The sequence below is a fragment of the Elaeis guineensis genome, chromosome 2 (assembly GCF_000442705.2).
Source record: "Elaeis guineensis isolate ETL-2024a chromosome 2, EG11, whole genome shotgun sequence".
NCBI lineage: Eukaryota > Viridiplantae > Streptophyta > Magnoliopsida > Arecales > Arecaceae > Elaeis > Elaeis guineensis.
Genome location: NC_025994.2, coordinates 126,136,418 through 126,155,217, shown reverse-complemented (window position 1 = coordinate 126,155,217; position 18,800 = coordinate 126,136,418). Strand labels below are relative to the sequence as shown.

The 18,800-nt window shown below is 38.2% G+C and overlaps 1 protein-coding gene across 6 annotated transcripts; it reads right to left on the bottom strand.

Annotated features, from left to right (window-relative positions):
* Nucleotides 1-5,347: 5,347 nt before the first annotated feature.
* LOC105055445 (protein MLN51 homolog) lies at nucleotides 5,348-15,668 on the bottom strand. Of its 6 annotated transcripts, none has more exons than XM_019854302.3 (12): nucleotides 14,707-15,668; nucleotides 12,569-12,671; nucleotides 12,227-12,441; nucleotides 11,271-12,130; nucleotides 10,858-10,972; nucleotides 10,200-10,322; nucleotides 7,330-7,382; nucleotides 7,154-7,199; nucleotides 6,890-6,963; nucleotides 6,622-6,798; nucleotides 5,789-5,921; nucleotides 5,348-5,703 (listed from the first exon to the last, which is right to left on the bottom strand). In XM_019854302.3, exons 1-9 carry the CDS (start codon nucleotides 15,243-15,245, stop codon nucleotides 6,933-6,935), a joined length of 2,085 nt encoding a protein of 694 aa, XP_019709861.1. In that variant the 5' UTR covers nucleotides 15,246-15,668; the 3' UTR covers nucleotides 5,348-5,703; nucleotides 5,789-5,921; nucleotides 6,622-6,798; nucleotides 6,890-6,932. The 6 variants fall into 6 exon arrangements, with proteins under 6 accessions (XP_019709861.1, XP_010936660.1, XP_029118751.1 ...); XM_010938358.3 differs by having other exon boundaries at nucleotides 5,789-5,871; XM_029262918.2 differs by having other exon boundaries at nucleotides 6,720-6,798.
* Between the last annotated feature and the right edge of the window lie 3,132 nt (nucleotides 15,669-18,800).

The following is an 18,800-nucleotide window of genomic DNA, read 5'->3' as shown; positions in this document are numbered from 1 at the left end:
AAGAATTCTTATGATAAAGATGGTGTTATCATATATGTTACGTATTGCATGTGCCATTATGTTTTTCTGAACGTTAGCTATTACGACCCTTGAAGGCTTAAATTATTGCCATAGAAGCACCAAATTATGTGTCACATCCAATTGCAATCAAGATAACTGGAAGTATGAATTGAGCTGCCAACCATTACACAAATTGACAAAGGAAAACACCAATAAATTTAGTCTTGATACGTACACAAATATGGCAGATATATTGCTGGTGAACATAATCTGCAGGTATGCCATACACAAGAATGGGTATATGGTCATCTTCATGGCTCTACATTTAAAATTAATCTCGGATTAATGTTCGACTTACATGAGAGCATAAGTGGTTCACCTACATCACCTGACCTACATTCTTTTCTCACTTGAAATCGTGGATAACGGTGTCCATTTACTTCTTAGGCATGACAGACTCCGGAAAAAGAATAGTCTAGCACCTCCTGGACGGTAAAGTAGTAGAATCATTCTGAACATTATGGGCCATCTCTGTCAGAGTTTTGGTACATTGCAGGCAAGAAAAACCACCAAGAGAGCTGATGGGTGGAGCATTCCTGTAGAAAAGTAAACAGACCATTCAAGGGAAACGTGACTAGAGCCACTTTGAGTACTGTGGCCAGCACACACAGCTTCACCCTTTGATGTGCAAACAGAAACATAGTGGGGTCATCCATTATTGAGAAGGCAATGTGGCATCTGAATTGTTTCAAATTTAAATTGATCGTGATCCCTTTTACTTTTCCTCTCTCTCGTTTAGATTTCTCCCTACCAATTAAGTCCAATTTCACGAAGGTTGGTGTACCAGCCTCTTGCATCTAATTGTTTCATGGAACCTGGCATTTTTTGTTATTTGTGGCAGAGGGGAATTGTTTTTGCGTTTAATTACTTAACAAACTTTGTCTATGTCATTTCCATGCAAATTGGACTTGATGTTGAATGCAGGGGATTAACTAACAAATTCAATTGCCTATTTATTTATCTATAGAGCTTAATGCAAGAACATTCGCTCTCATCTTCTGTCTACGTTTGGTGGATCCTCCTTTCTGACGGTCTCATGGGATGAAGGTTCTTGCGGTGGTCTTGGTGCTCGCGTGAGTCACATGCACCCCGCTCGGTGACACGAGAAGAGACGGGGGCACCCGGGACGTCTCATGCGCCCAAGCAAGGTGGCCGCTAGGCTAGATCTGCGGAGAAATAGAGAAATTATTGATTAAAACCATACTACCGTATGTGCCTTGAATCATTCAATAAAAAATTATAATATTATTTTAAAAAAATATAATTTTTTTCATTCAAAATAATAAAAATTATCAGCTAATTAATCATGGTTAATATTATTTTTTTTTTCATTCAAAATTTTCAACCAAATTTAGATGGTAATAGATCTTTTTCCAACAATGGATGACGTGATAATATTTTATTGAAAGATCCAAAATATATGTGGTAGAACAATGCTAATTAGTAATTTCTTTGAAAAATCTGCTATCCTGGTAAAAGGACATATTAATTAATCCACTCTCTAAGTTAAGCGAGCTGAAATAAATCAGAGATTAATGCCATTTTTCACCATCATTTGTATTCATGGGATCATCTAAAGAAACTCCTTAGAAATAAGCTAAGATAGGAGGAAACTCTTGGGTCCAAACTCTTTTGACTTGCTCTATGTTGGCCAGAAATCTGCTATTTGATTAAAATTAATCAAGGTAGAAATAAGTACTTTGATGTTTCTCATTGTGGGATGTTGTGTGCGCTCCATTCTATATTTTGATTCCGTCTTTTTTATCTGTCATATAAGGAAGCAGGTCCAGACATCATATGGCGAAGTGCTTCAGGTTGCACCATGACACCCACCGGACAACAACGTTACTCAAGCAGGGGCGGCCCTCCAATTTAACCTGACTTGGTTTTGCCTGAGCTTTAGCTTTTTCAGTCTGAGCTAGGTTTGAATCAAAATTGTGACTCAGATCCATATATAGGTTGGATATGGAGCAAATCTTTGACCTGATTCAATTCATGAGGTTAAGGTTTTGCTTGAACGAGGGTGAGACAAATCATGTTGTAATCATGGTACAAAGTTGTCAAGAACACTATCGATTGGGTTCACCTCAAAGCTGATTTGGATTTGTACAGGCTAAATCATGTGGATTTAATGTGCTTAGAATTGTTCAAGAAGTCTTCAACTAACGTCAGTTGAGTCAGTCGTTGACCTGATGCTCGTGAATCATCATCCACGCAGCACCCACACCATGAACCTCCAGACGAGACATTCAAACCGGGTACCCTGTTCATTGGCCCGCTTGTTCAGTGGTAATTCAATGCTTAGACTTACAGATCCGCTGAGAATAGGTTGAATATATAAATATATCAATATAAAATAATATATTTTTCTTATTGATTATGCATTTTATAGTATATTTTATTTTTGAGTTATCAAGATACGTAAATAATATAAATAGCACATTTTTAAGCTGAAGTTGGATGAGAAAATTTGTTGCTCAGAGAATTTAATTGAAGAAACGGTTTCATTGAACTTCTATTTTACACTTTTATTTTTCATATTGTACTACCCTATTGCAAATCGGTACATACCAAATCATATCCTATTCACAGTTTAGCAAATTATGTAACCATGACTCGAAGCTTTTCGGAGCTACATGCTGATCCAAACACCCGTTTAAGTGCGTATCCACCTTCAAATTGTTTGCAAGCTGTGGGCAAGCAGTGACCGGCAATAATGCTGGAAGGTGCCATTTGTCGGTTTTAAGAGTCTCTGGGCATTTCGACTAGGCTCTTGAGCCTTTTGAGTTAGGAGTTATTTGGCTGTTTATAACTCTGACCACTATACTGTTGTTACTTGACACATATCAAATGAAGATGCCCAGACGCCATTAGAACAATTGCTATTAGGATCATGGTCCGGCCATGGATTTCTACACCCATTTCGATCCTTAAAACTCTTTTCATTCTTAATAAACCCGTATACAACAAGAATTAGGTCAATATTGAAAACTAACAACGAGGTGAGAGATGGCATATAGAATGATGAATAAGGATTTATGTTATATGAATAGAGATGTATATATAACACTGATCAAGAGTCCGTTTGCACCGAGAGTTCCAATATATTATTTTTTAACCCGGATCTAGAGTCCACTCGCACCAAGAGTTCGAGCCCGGCGGCATTGGAAGGTAGCCCAGCGGCATTGGAAGGGAGCCACGGTGGCGACGGAGAAGATGCAGCAGTAGGAGAATAACACAGTAACTTGCAATAAAGTGATACCATTCCAAGCAGTCAGAATAATCCAATATAGGATACCCGCTCTAAGCCTCTTAAGTCTCCAGTCCAGCTTGACAGCAACTAATCTATTGTCAAGCTACCTCCGGGCAATCAATATGCACGTAATATGGCGGCTTAACTTCCTTAATCGTATACCGGCTCCACCAAATCCATGCCGTAGAAATGAAATTAATGAATACATCTTAATAATATAACTCCATTGAAGCTTGATGTCACGGGGCTGTATTGGCATGACAAGCAAATAAAATGACACGACAAATTTTTTACAATGGATCGCCATTAAGCAAAGAGCCAACATTCCAGGAGGGGACCAGTTTTTGGTCGTTAAAAAGCTGGGCCATATTATAAGCGAGGAGTTAATACCCGAGTCCATAACTTGTCCACAGCACAGAGGACACGAGGACATGATAGTTTAAGAAAGGAAAATTACACTAACATCCCCTTAACTTTGAATATATCCGATAGACTTCTCTTCAACTTTAAAAGATTTTGAATCGATCCTTCAACTTTCCGTCCCAAAATGATCGTCCAGCTCCCCAATTAGCCAACACCCTTGGCCTGCAATTGTTAGATTACCAAAATACCCTCACCCTCTCCAAAAATATATAAATACCTTTTGATTGTGAGAATGAATATAGTTCATGGTGCTTTGAAACCTATCCAACCAATAATCCTTGACCATAGGCCATATACTAAGAATGCTTTAAGATCCATCTAAGTGAATGATCAGAGTTCAAAGTGCTCCAACATCAATGCAATGGATAATCCTTAACTATAGATTAAACATTAAGAAGATTTTGAGATCTATATAGGAAGACGAACAAATGAGTTCCGAGTGCTTTAAAGCCTATGCAACCTAAGATCCTTAACTATAGGTCACATTGAAGAGTGTTTTGAGATCCATGTAGGTAGATGAATGAAGAAGATTCAAAATACTTTGTGATCCATACAGTAGGTGATCCTTAACTATGAGCCACATACTAAGGATGCTTTGATTTATGTAAGTGGATTAATTTTATTCTAAGTACTTTGAGATCTACATTACGACTTATCCTTAACCATAGGCCATATACTAAAGATACTTTGAGATCCATACAGATGAATGAATAAAGTTCAGGATGCTTTCAAATCCGCACAATGGATGACCCTTAACTATGGCTTATATATTAAGAATGTTTTGAAATCTATATAAATGAATGAATGAAGAGGTTCAAATGCTTTGATGTTTATACTATGGATGATCATTAACTATGAGCTATATACTGAGAGGACTTTGAGACCTATATAAATGAAAAAATAGAAAGGTTTAGAATGCCATAAGATTTATGCTGCACAGATGAATGAATGAAAAAGTTCATAGTGCTTTAAGACCTATACCGTGGATGACCCTTAACCATGCACCATACACCAAAGATGTTTTAAGATATGTACAGATAGATGAATGTAAGTGGTGCTTTGATTTATATGCGGTGGATGATCCTTGGCTATGAACCATCATATACTCTTAAGGATGCTTTAAGATCCATGCTGATGGATAAATGAAGGGATTCGAAGTGCTTTAAAATCTATGTGGTGGGCGATGTTTAACCATGTGGCATGTTGTAAAGGTGCTTTGAGAATGAAAAGATTCAAAGTGCTTTATGATCTACGTGGCAAATAATCTAGGCCATATACTGAGTTTTAAGATCTATGCAAACAAAATGAATGGAGATCAAAGTGCTTTGAAAGCTATGCAGTGTATGATCCTTGACTAAGAATCCTATATAAAGGATTCTTTGAGATTTATGTAGAGAGATGGAAAAAAGGATTGGAGTAAACTTATAATCTACGCAGCAGATAATCCTTGTATGCTTTGAGATCTATTTCACCCAAAAATCTTTTAAGACTTCACCCCATTCAATACATATTACAGATATTTTTACCATACAATCGCCTTATGCTATTATATGTTGATCTCGCCCAGATAAACAAAAAAGCTACTTTTGAACAATTCAAAAACTTGAAAGATCAGTTTGAAACTTTTTGTATTTTCCCTTTTATTTAAAGTGGCAACTCATCCGCCCCTCGAGTACAAGATTGATATTACAACAAACATCGGAACACGATGAGGCATACAGTAGAAGAATATAGATAGAGCACAATGTACCATAAACACCAGTCATATTAACTTAAAAAAAGGTATACAGTAGGTTAACAAGGTGCATTAGCCCATATGACAAGCAATTCTAGCCAACGAGACTTCACAGCAAAACATAGTAGAAATGAAGGTAAAACTAACCACCACTGCAATTTATTTTTCAACTCCACTCCTAACAGAAGCTTGCCACCATTCTCACAAGCTTCTATCAACAACTAAACAATACCTGCAAATTCATGATTCGAGCAATTAATGGCAGTTCAGCTCCATATCTTAAGCTTTCCCAAACAAAATAACTCTGAATACCTTACCAGAGCTCAAACGAGAGAATGCCACCCGCCCTGCTGCATAATGGTCTTCTCGCACAGTTACAGCAAGAACAGGCGTTATATAGCTGCAGAAGCCAACAAAGTAACGCACAGTAAGCACTCAACGCAGCCACACCTGCATGATAATGTACTTGCAAATCTATGATGGTGCCAGGAAACACAAGTTGAAACAGAGGCATTTCATAGAAGCTAATGATGCAGCCAAGGTTTAAAATCTTACAAAGACAAGTGCAGGTATTTAATATCTAGACCTCATCTTTCCAAAGCCCTTTTTTTAAAATTAGAAAAGCGAACACTGGGAAATAAAAGTCTAATGAGAACCGTGTCAAGAAAGTATCAGGCATCGCATGTGTATCTAATATGGACAGCATATACTTTAAAGTACTACATACAATTTTAAGTACCAATCTACCCTACGATCACCCAAGATTAGCATAAAGGCTATCTGCATAGTCATCTGCATTGAACTCACAAATGCTATACAAAATATATTAAAATTCAAAATGAAAGCATTAACACTTTTTGAGACTTATTACAGTATCGATCTTGTATAAAAATTCCCACTAAAATGTACAGAGTAAAAGATTACAAAGAAGAAAAGAACACAAAAAACTAGATACATGATTCTTCTTCCATGGTCATCCATCAATAAAGAGGAATTAAAATAAAGAATTAGTCAAAAAATGCCATGCTAGAACAAATCTAATATCATTAGTAAACAACTCTATAATATATTAAGCGGCAATAAATTAAATAATGATCAGACTGACAAGATATAAAATTGTGCCATTTATAGCATGAGTACATCAAAATACCTTTATTCTGCCTGTTTTTTTTTCCCGCTTTCCAATATCGAATATGAGAGCTTAAATTTGTATGATTATGATAGCCAAATGCCAAAAAGAGCACAAACCTAGCGTTTCAAGAGACACCAGGCAACCCAAAGTGCTCCAGATAAGAAGCTGAAGATCACAGAGGGCTAGGAAATGGGTCTGCAGGAATGAACAAAAACAGAACTGAGAAAACAACAAAAGGTAGATTAAAAAAAAGCATCTTGCAGCTACAGATATCTAGGTTACTAACCTTAAGCTGCTTATTCAAACACACTCAATCTTAAGTATGTATTTCACTGGCCAAAGTTCATCTCTGAATATCTGCTAATACATCAATACAAAACTAAATAAACAAAATATTACATACATATATACACGCATACATACATGCTATATATATATATATATATATTTGACACATTCAAAAAGCAATAGCAAAGCTAATGGGAGAAATTGCGACTATTTCACAAATTCAAAAGTACTCAGATTGAGATCAGACATGTATTTAACTAACCTACGAGGCTTGTTCTGGCGTTGCCCAAATTCATCATTCACTATCTCTGCAAAATAGGTGAGTGAACTCAAGAAACTTACTATAATAAAAGGATTAAAAAATTTTTTGGTGAAGATAAATTTTGTGACCAGTCATTTTACAAGTGCAATAAAAGAAGGCATGTATTAGTACTCTACCAGGTCTCTCTGGAGGTTTCCAGGAATTAGCAGGTTTAGCTGTACCAGTTTCCCTGCAGCATAGGAAATCAGTGATATTCAAGATTTTATACAAAGCTTAAGAAAACAGTGTATTTTCTTTTTTTTTTTTTTTGGGTACTTTTTTTTTGGTTTTTTTTTTGGGGAGGGGGGGGGGGTCGAATTTAAGTAAAAAATTTGCAAATATGTCACTGAAAAGGCACAGCAACACATCAATGCAGGAATTAAAACATCACACTGGAATCAAACTTTGATCACCAAAAGTAATGCTTTATGAGATCAGATTACATGAAATTTCAACTCATACACTCCTATATATCCAAGCATAACAAAGAAGTAATTCCTCCACCCAAGAAGAAAACAGAAGCAGCAGCAGCAATTCACTCTCCTACCATAAACTAGCAATCATGTCACATAATTACCTTTTTTACTGTATATATACAAAAGGGAGGTATATAAACTACATGTACAACTTATTGGCCAAAAGAGAAAGGAGCAAAATAAGACAAAGCAACAAGCAACTATCTGGATGTGAAGTAAATGTCAGGCAGAAAATCCGATAGGAGTCATAATTGATCACAAAACAAGAGTTAATTCTCAGATATTAGTCTAAGAATATCAATAATGTGTCTGTGCCAAATTTAAGGTGAAAAATTAAGATCCACACAACTAGTGCATCTTAATGCCTGGTTTCTTTTCTTCTGATATCTTAGCCATTATGTGCAGTCAGGACAATCACTACTAGATAATGTTAAATTAAAGAAACAAAACTATACATTAAAAAAACTAATTACATACCAAGATTGCCTTGCACTAAAGACAGAGTCCCTCTAACATAAAGAGTATTAACATGTGTTTCTTCTCGCAGAAGCCCAAGCATAAGCGACCAGCACCTTTGTTTATTCATTCTTATTGACAGAAAGGCATCAAAGAAAGTTCTCAGAAATTAAATTTACTGTTTTAGAATAAATTAAGAAATAGAAATTGGAATGTGTTTGATGTAAACTCATTGCAATCTCTTTATTAAAAAAAAGGGCCTTCCAGTAAATGGGCTCCTGCCACTGTGGGTCTGGGGAGGGATGGCTGCACGCAGCTTTACCCCCATGTGCAGCAGACTGATTCCATGTTTTGAACCCATGACACCCAAGTCCATATGGATAAAACTTACTGTTGTGCCATGGCCCAACCTCTGCAATCTAATTATTACACAGAGGTATTTTAAGGGGAAAAAACCCAAAAAGAAAGAAAAACTATCTTTTCTTTCCCATGTAGCTTCATGTTGACAAATTCCTCTGGAATCTAGATAAATGCTCTTAACTGTACTGAGGGAAAAAGCTATAAGAGCTATAGTTAAGCTACTTTAGTCAGTGGTAGACCATTTGCATTGTTTGTTGAGCCCCACCTCATGGGACTGGTTAATTCTTAGGTCTCCCCCAAAGTCAGTATTTGAACATTGAAAAAGTTCGCCGCAGAAATAGGCAATCCATGGGCCAACCTACTGGTCAGGCACAAGTTACATAGACCTGCTAAGATCCCCTTCCATGAATGGTGCAGTTTCAATGTGGATGAAGGATAACCTTTGGGGGAAAAAGAGCATGAGTGATGTCTTAAATGGTGCATCCACCGAGTGACAAATGATGTTCTTGGATGTGTAACCCTCAAGTTATGGAAACCCATAAACCCGCGCCCCCCTCCCCCCAACCCACCTTTTTTATTTTCAATCCAAGGTAAAAAATAAAAATAAAAAACCTTTAAAGCAAAGAAAATTGCTTTTCCTCTTGTCTAGTTTTTACTAGAATTAATCACAGGCTAGGTGCCCCACCCAACCCAAAATTTAGTGGGCTTAGGCACTAAAATATAGCCTGTTGAGGGGCCTCGGGCAAAAACAGTAGGCCTAATCTGAAAATCGGGCCAGGCATGGGAAATATGAATATATATATATATATATAGACACACATATATAGTTAATTATATTAACTAATAATCAATACATTTAAGCCTTACATGTAGTGATTATTGCTATATTGCAATAGGTTGAGGGACTTAAATTATATTGTCTGGCTAAAATGCACTGTTTAGATGCTATTTTTCACTATAAAATTATATTACACTTAGCCTATAATAGTAGGGGGAAAAGGAAATCGGGACTGGTGGGCAAGCTTAGAATTGGCTCTTCAAGATTGGGCTGGGCCTAGGCAATAATGTAAGCCCGATGTTTGAGCTGGACAAAGCCTAGGCATAGGCATCGGGCCTAACTTCTACTGTAGAGCCTGGCCTGCCCAGTGTTTGATTAGCTCTAGTTTTCACTAGATTATCCTATGGATTCTTCATTAATCTAGCAGAAAATTATAACAGTCCCAAATTCCTGTGCTAAAATTATAGCCTACTTCTATTACATTATATTCCTTACCTATAAACTCTGCCTGGCAAAACAAAGGTATCAGGCTTTTAAGTTTAGATCGTATAATCAGACACCTTAGGCCACGATTACTTAAAATATTCTACAGAAGAAGTGCCTCTAGCATTTGGCAGTTGAATCACCAGGTAATCCTGGACACAGTTGATCATATTACTGCCCAGATCAAAGTTCCTAAGAATGCAAATCTAGGTGTCATCCACTTGCATGTACAGATAGCAACAAATATAAATTTAAACAACATATGAACTCCAAAACAGAGAAAAAAACTAAAAAAATGTACAGATAGTAACAAATATAAATTTAAACAACATATGAAGTCCAAAACAGAGAACAAAACTAAAAGGTAGCTGAAAGTAACTAAAAAAACTACAAGAAGAGATGAAAAGCGGAAAGGATATTCCTATAGACTAAAAATTGATTAAAAAAAACTTACCTCGAGGAAACTGATGAAGACATCTGTCCTGAAGGACGGGCATAATAACTACCATCAATTGCTATATAGGGTGAGCAATACGATGCCCCTAAAGCCCCAGCAGCACCAGCTAATACCGGCACCCTAATACTCAAATTAGGAAGAAAAAGGTTGACAATTAATTAATGGAAAATGAGAAGAATTAGCTTATACATCAAAGCAAGTCTGTTGCATGTTTCTTTCCAAGATAAATCTTTTATCAGGTTGGTTTTTGGGGGAAACATATATGCCAATAGCATGCAACTAACTGACCGAAATACCAAAAAAAACATACATCACCAACCTACCAGTCCCAATCTAGACATTTAATATATAAGCAAGTTACCATTAATTTCTGCATCCATTTCTAATACATAGCAGCTAATTATAATTGAAACCACCATAACAAACATGCAAATTGATTGGCGACTAATTTAACACCATAACTAACCAACATCTACTTTAGATCTAGAATGGCCTTGCAGGAAAATACAAGTAAAATGCAAAAAAAAAAAAGAAAGAAAGAAAAAAAAGGTCCAAACATGTCATAGAAGGTATCTACAATTCCCAGTTTGGTAAAAGCACATGATCAATTATTCAGCCTAGTTGAACATGATAAATAATGTGCATATTACTTTACCAAGTCATTTCAGAATTCCCAAAGCCAAGCTGTGGCTGAGCCACGTATCCTGGCAGAGCCATACCAACAGCAGGAACCCCAAGACCACCAGGATGCTGACCCCCAAATTGCATAACTGTGTAAAAGAAAAAGGGGAAAAAGGCATAATGAATGCTACAGAAATTAAGCAAAAAATAAAATTTTCTTTTTGCTAATATTCTAGGAAAAAATTTATGAATGCAGAACACCATATTTAAAATAAAATGAACAGGGCACAACCAATCGGCAGTCAATGCTACTTGATGGGGGTAAAAATTTAGCAGTGGAAAGATCACCACAATGCTTCTTGTGCAGCGTCAAAGCTAATATGATTGTCTAATGTGGTAGAGAAGTCCTCATGCAATTCAAAATGAAGAAAGCAAAATTGAACACACCTGGCAACAGTGCTGGAGTGCCAGGAAAGTTCTGGTCACAATGGGCAAGGCCCATAGACCCAGTCGCTCCAATAACTTGAGCTCCACTGTACAGAAAACCACCCCTTGCAGCTCCTTGATTACTAGTTTTCCCCTTTCCAACCAATGCTGTCCTGGATTTACTTGAGCCTGGAGGTGAATCAGTCTCTCCAACCTCAGATGAATTTGCCGATTGAGGTTGAGGTGGAGATGAGGCTTGATTTCCACTGCCAGGCCGCTGACCCAACTGTTGAGTGGGAATTCGTAATGCAGGTTGATTTGGAGTTTGAACTGGTCTCTGTTGAGCTGTTGGGGGCTGGGTCTGAGCAGGAATTCTGGCAGCTTGATTAAGTGATGCAGCAGATGGACTATTTGCCAGTCCACTAATGCTTAAACCCCTCCCATGAACTCTGGAATTAGAAGATTGACCAGCATTGGTCGACAATAAAGAAAATCCAGATGACTGCAATGGAGAACTAGCCATGGTTTTGCCAGCAACTTGTCGGAGAGAATCATCAACATATAACCGATCTTGAGAAACCGAATCAACAACCATTTTTCCTCTCAATAATGAACTAGATTGTGATGGTGGAAAATTATCCTCCATCTGCACCGAAGATGACAATGTCTTATTGGCACTTCCAGTTTGTGCATTGCCTTTCTGAATCATGGAGATTTCTTGATTGGATGACCCAGAAGGGTAAAATGGAGGAGAAGCAGAACTTAAACTCGAAGCAAAAACGTGCTTCCTAGGAATTACTTGTTCGGGTTGCATGCTTGAAGTTTGAGAAGAGGTTCTCCCTGCATTAACATTGGGTGTTGCTTCTTGAGGTTTGACAGATCTGAAAATGCAAGTGAATACCACCATAAGCAAAAAAGCCCAGAAAAGGGGAAATTACATTTGTTGCAGAACAAAGGGGAAAGGATTCAATACTTACTGCTTGTTCTGAGTTGCAGGAGACCCACTGTTGCTTTTGGGGATAGGTTCATAGCGCCTTGGCCCTCTCCCTCTCACCGATTTTGAAGCACGGTTTTGGTTGCCACCATCATCATAGTAAGCACGAGATCTGCTACCCCTAGCATACCCACGATCACCACCACGGCTTTTGCTGCCACCACGCCCTCTAAATCGACCTTTGGATCTTCTTCTCTCCTAGAATACAAATAGACTATGCACCTCTTAGAAAATTGCATGTCGTTTCAAGACAATATGGAACAAATGAAGTTGAACACATGAAGAAAATGATAAAATGCGAACACATTCAACGACAAGACCTCACCTCATCATAACGTGTATCTTTCAAATTCATCTCTTCAAACCTGTCATGCACCCAGGCATGGTCATCTTTTGGGTCCCACAATTTCCGCCCACCAAACATTCGCCTAGATGCAATGATAAAAGTAAAACCACATCATTTGAGGAATTCAATGCAAAAACACAAGGTAACTAAAGTTACTTATTTAAGCTAGGAAAAAAATAATTAAAAATGCAGTAAACGCATCATCTAATAATTATTCTCTATTACATATCAAGGCAACATGCATCAAAGTTCATATTGTCACAGTAAAACTAACTATCATTTTCAACCTTCTATGGCTATAAGTTGCTGCATCAATTATTATCATGTAGCAAGCAAGGAAAAGAAAATTGAAATAAACCTAAAACATGGTCATCCTTGATACTTTCAGAAAGACTGCAACTTGATTGAGTTAAATAGATAATACACATGGTGGGGCAGGAAAACAGAAAAGGAAAAACAGCTACTGTTTGAAGAGCTATGCAGACAGAGTCAGTTTCATTACCAGAACCAAAAAAAAAAAAAAAAGCCAATATTTTGTATAGAAAACAGAAGAACTTGAACAAGTACCACCACCATAAAACAAGCAGCCAATGCTTACTTAAACCACCACAAACAACCTGACCAGCAGAATGTCAATAAAGCTACATGCTATTACAAAATAGCCCAACCAATAAGGCCAGGAATAGTGCGAAGACTGCAATACAAATATTGCAGAACCAGCAACACACTGCAACTGCTTCAAGATAATACCCATGACACAACTGTAACTCAAGCCCTATTTGGTCCCCAAATAGCCAACTGGGGGTTTTCACCATTGGTAACCACCCATTAATCAAATAACAATGGGTTATTTCGCTGCTTGGTTGACAGATGAGGGTTAGTGGGATAAGTTGTTGAAAAAAGTGAAGGAGAAAGGAGAGAGTTCCAGTGGTTAAATCTATTTCACCTCCATCTGCAAAGCCATTTTCAATGGGCATTGACCCAATAAAGATAACACACAATGTTCTGCAGTTGTTTGCCAGTTAAGAGGATAACAGCCACTTAACTGGCATTCAAATAAGGACTCTCATTTTCTTTGACTGAAATTGACATGATAAGAGTGTGTTTAGTAAAGTGAAGTAGTGGATCAGCAAAATCAAGCGAAATAAAGAACTGACATCACAATAAATTCTAATATACTCAGCATGTGCTAGAACAATGCTGACTGTCATTAAGCAAATCCATGAAGGAGTTATCAAGCAAAGAAAAGAAAAGAAAACACAAACACCACAAGTAAAGATGATTAAAGACTTGCAGAGAAACAAGGCATGAGCTGAATAAACCTACATTTTGAAATCGTAGCATATACAACTAAAATCCTCAGTTCACTTTGGGAAAGAAAATGCTAAACGACAATGCTCTATTCACACCTAGTGGCAGCCAACAGATGCTGGCATGGTGCTCACAGACAACCCCAGGGCCCACCTCACATCACCTACCCTTATGTCCTGCACCAATATCCAACGGCTACATAGGACAAGGACCTATGCAGTGAATGGAGCAGCTCTCTACAGCAGTGCTCTCTATGAAACAAGTCTTTATGATTAAAGCCCCTACCATGGCTTCTAAAATAAGCTTAACGTGATCATACATCATTTGTCTATGTTTAGGAAGTGTCAGCAAGGATTTCTATGGATTTCAATGGAATTTTCTCGAGGAAAACAATAACCTACAAAAACTGAATCTGATAAAATCACAAGTGAAATTCTGGAAGGTACTCTGATGTGTCCTGAGTTTGCCCAATTCGATATTCAGAGTCCAAATTGACAGCAGTATTTGATGATGAAACATAGACCAAGTGCAGAATGAAAAATAATTCATGTATTTAAATCAAAAAGAAAAATAGTTCACTTATTCAAGATGCTACATATTCTACATGACCAACATCAACCAAATCAAACCTAGAAAAAAATATTTATATAAAATTTTAAAAGAGCGAACATTTGTTTCCTCATAACTCCTATAAACATTATGAAAAATATTGACGATACAGTGAAAAACATAAAGTAGAAGAACGGATATGCTTCAAAAATCAGTGACAGGGGGCACTTAGCAAACCAAAGGCCAAAGAACAGCACCTGTGGCGACCTCGGCCATTTTCCTGGAACCGATCATCATGCATGTAGAAAGCCCCAGCGGTCGGCACAGCGTACGGCTCGTTCTCCTTCTTCTCCTCTTCTACTTGACTCTTGCCCCGATATCCCACTGGTTCCCCACCAGATCTCCGGCCATCTCCAGCGAGCTCTGCTGGGGAACCCCCCTCGCCAGGGCTTTCAGCCTTCCCTGCAGAACCATGATGCCCTCCCTCTTCACCAATCAACTCTTCGAGATGCACCCCTTCCTCTTCAAGTTCTTCCTCCACTTCTTCCTCGGCCTCAAATTCCTCCACATATTCCTCCGCCCCGAATTCCTCATCATCTTCGTACACATGGGCTCCGCCCTGACCGTCCAACTCGACATCAGATCCAATCCCCAGCCTTGGATCCCTCCTCGCCGGCTTGCCTCCTCCATCCGAACCATCCTCGTCGTCGCTAGCCTCCCTCCGCCGCATCGAAGGCAGCGGCGCATCCTCGGGATCGCTCTCGTACTCCTCCACCTCCTCCCCACCCGTCGCCATCGATCCTTTCCCAAACCCTAACCCCCCGGCAAACCACAAAAAACCTCAAGAAATCAAATCAAGAAAGCGAAAAACCATAACCCTGGTCGAATCGACGAATTCTCCAACACCCTCCTCCGATTCCGCGGATCGAGAGCGAGCAGAGGCGACGAAGATCGCGAAGAGAGGAATTAGGGCTTTAATAAAGCACGATCGGGGGCTTCGAAAGGAACAAGGAGAGAGATCTCGGAATCAAGGGATGGGGGATATTGCAAGAGAGGAACCTTTTTCTACAGCGTCAAGAGAGGAGATTAGGGAAAAATAGGGAGAAATCGTGCGAATATGGGAATAGAAGAAGGGGAACGGAATCTTTAATCTCCGAAGCGGTTTCCGACTCCCAGTCGGACTTTCCCCTCCTATTCCCCAGAAAATAAGGGGCATTTGAAGTAGAAGGTAAAAAATCTAAATCTCGAAATAACTATAAAATAACCTAAATGGCGACGCTTAGAAGAAACCGTGCACGTGGCTCTTGCGGGGTCCACAACCATTTTGGTTGGGTCACTGGTGCGTGCGTGACTTCGACGGTGTGATTATGTGGAGACGGGTGACAGTTTATGGTGTGATGGATGGAGGATTATAAACATGTACCACCAGAGCGGGCCACGTGAGCGGAAGTCGCAGGACCGGTCTGAGTTAGGACTTCACGGCCTATGATTGGATAAATATGGTGTCCGGTGTTGTGCATTTGTACTTGTTGTGGATCCGGATGGAATCGCAACCGTCACTGGAAGGGATATTGGTCGGACGGGGACGTGATCGGCAGTTTTTTTTTTTTTTGCTCCAAAATGAGATTATTATGTACATAGATTCCACAAAATCAAAAAACAGGAAGAACGCGAAAAACAATAGGTGCCGCCGCCACCTCCGTTCACAGCACGTGATCACAAGACAGGTGCATCTGGATATCACGAAGAGAGAGAGACACGTTAAATCCGTAACCAAGAATCGATTCCATCAACCAGCGATGAGGCGGTTATGGAATGATCATAGGCCATGACGGGCCGTTCGTTTATGCACTGTGTGAAAATGGGCTAACGGAAATCTTAGTAGCCCATCGGGCCATTTTAACGGCCTACAGAACATGCAAAACGATTACCAGTTCTCTGAGGCAGATTTCATGAGAAATTCTTTGTGCACCGTGCGATGCGAACGCATGTACCGCATGCAGTGATTGGTTCATGCACTGGATCAGACAGCATGTGGAAAAAAAAAAAAAAAAAATTCATCGGGCTCGCGCGTGAGCTAATCACCGCGCGGTGCATAAAGAATTTCTCCAGATTCATTTACAGTCACGAGGCCCAAGCGTGGGCAAAGGAACAACCGGATGTGATAGAGCAGATGATAAAACTATCATCTTCAATCCTTGTGCCAGTTTTCTGGATTGGCTACAATAAAAGAACTGGAACTTGACGTTATTGATGCGGGGACGCTGGAGGAGAGCAATCGGTTTGTCGAGATAATGATATACTAGCATTCGACTCCCTGCTTTATGCGTCATTTATTTCGCATTATACTAACACTAGTTCCATCTCAAGATTACCATCTTATACCTTCTCGCGTGCATCACTGCATCAAAAGTGCGGGCTATAATTGGATCTCCCGGTATTTACTAATTACTAATTGTGCCTGGACTATTTGATGAATCGGAAAATAATAATAATAATAATAAAATAAAAAGAAGAGGCAAGGTGCTATTTGTTGGAGGCGAATGCGAGTGAGAGATTAAGTAATGTCAGATTTGTAAATTTAATTAGAATTTGAGTCATCATTTACGGCAATATCAAAATTGCCTAAGTAATAGAGATCGGGATCTAGGCATATATGGTATTCATAAAGAGAATTATGGAGATGTTTTTAGTGCATGACGTGGCCTAGAAAAACATCCTTTTTTTTTGGTGGACTTATTTTATAAAGTTTGGATTCTCTCCATACATTGGCTATACATTCTAGATTAGAAGAACTCCATGCATGGTCCCTGCAAACTTAGATGACTTCCGGGTTCCGAGGCAAAATTCTGTGAAGGTTCGAGCTTGAATGGTTGGGCAGTGAGGTGCCTATCAAACCTGGTTGCTCGTCCAAATAAGCGGGGCAAAGGAGGTGTGGCCCGGCTCTTTTCTTTATAAGGGGGTAGATAAGTGACATGTAGACGGGCATTTGAGAATGGATGTGCATGCTAGACCAAACTTATTTGCTAGATGGCGCTTCACAATGTTTGGTTTGGTTGGATCTGCTCATGATATGGATTGCAACTGATCAGGTACAAGATGGGTAGACCATTATGTATTATCCATCCGTACTTCTCTTAAGATGAAGCAGGTCAAGTAGGCTTGGGATTGAGTGGGGCAGGTAGAGTTAGAATGGATAGTTGGATAAATTGGATCAGGTAAAGCTACAAATTTTTTTTTTTTTTTTGGATACAAATCATTTTTTTTTATCTTGAGGAGAAGATTTCTGAAGAGTTACATGCATTTGGAATGAGTTCATGGCATATTTTACTATTACTTGTGCATGTGTTGGATCCGTAGTAGGTCAAATAAAATCTATCTTATTAGAAATAAGTTACATTAGATATCCAGTGGAATGAAGTAAACTTCAAGCTCAAAGATTAAGTATGAATTATCTATTTGACTCTTCCTTTCTCCTTATTAATATGACTATTCCTTTAAAGTTTTTTGTTCTTTGATGTTTTGACAATGTTTTCTTCTTCTTCTTCTTCTTTTCTTTTGGAGTATGATTTGTCAAAACTCTATTACGAAAAAATAGACATATGTGGAGACAAGCATTGAGCAGACAAGCTTTAAGGTGAGCCATAGATTGGACAAATTGAGGTGATGGGCTAGTTACTAGATAACACACAATGGTAACATGCATATTTTGATATTTAGAGCTTGTTTGATTCATGAAAAAATAAATTTTATTAAAATATTTTTTTAAAAAATTGATTTTTAAAAATTTAATACTTGAAAAAATAATTTTGACATATTTGATTGTCTATGAAAAAAATGATATATTTCAATGTACCTTATGTTTGATTAAATATCTATTTTATTGAAAAAATTATGTAAAATAATTATTTTATCTTTAATAAAGAAAAAGATCTTGTCCCATTCTAATCATAACTTTAAAGGTATTTTTGAAGAAAAATGGATCCCAATTTCCTTCCTATAGAAAAATCAAAAACTTATGTCCTATCTAAATTTTTTTTTCATAAAATACGAAAAATTTATTTTCATTGTAATGCCACTTTTCAATTTCTTTTTTTTTGAATTCTCCAAACAAATAAGAAATTTTTGTTTTATTTTCTTATTGGCCATACTTTTGCCCTCTTATTCCCATCAACAAAATGAGTCCCTTGCTAATTATTAAGCTGCAGGTTTTGTAACAGACTATCGTGGCCAGCTTATTTATGCATATGGGAATAAATTGCTGCACGGGTTGGACTTGCAACTATTCTGCTTTATTTTCAGGCTTCTTACATTTATTAATTGGATCGCTGTAGGCTCTTCTAGTAGGTTT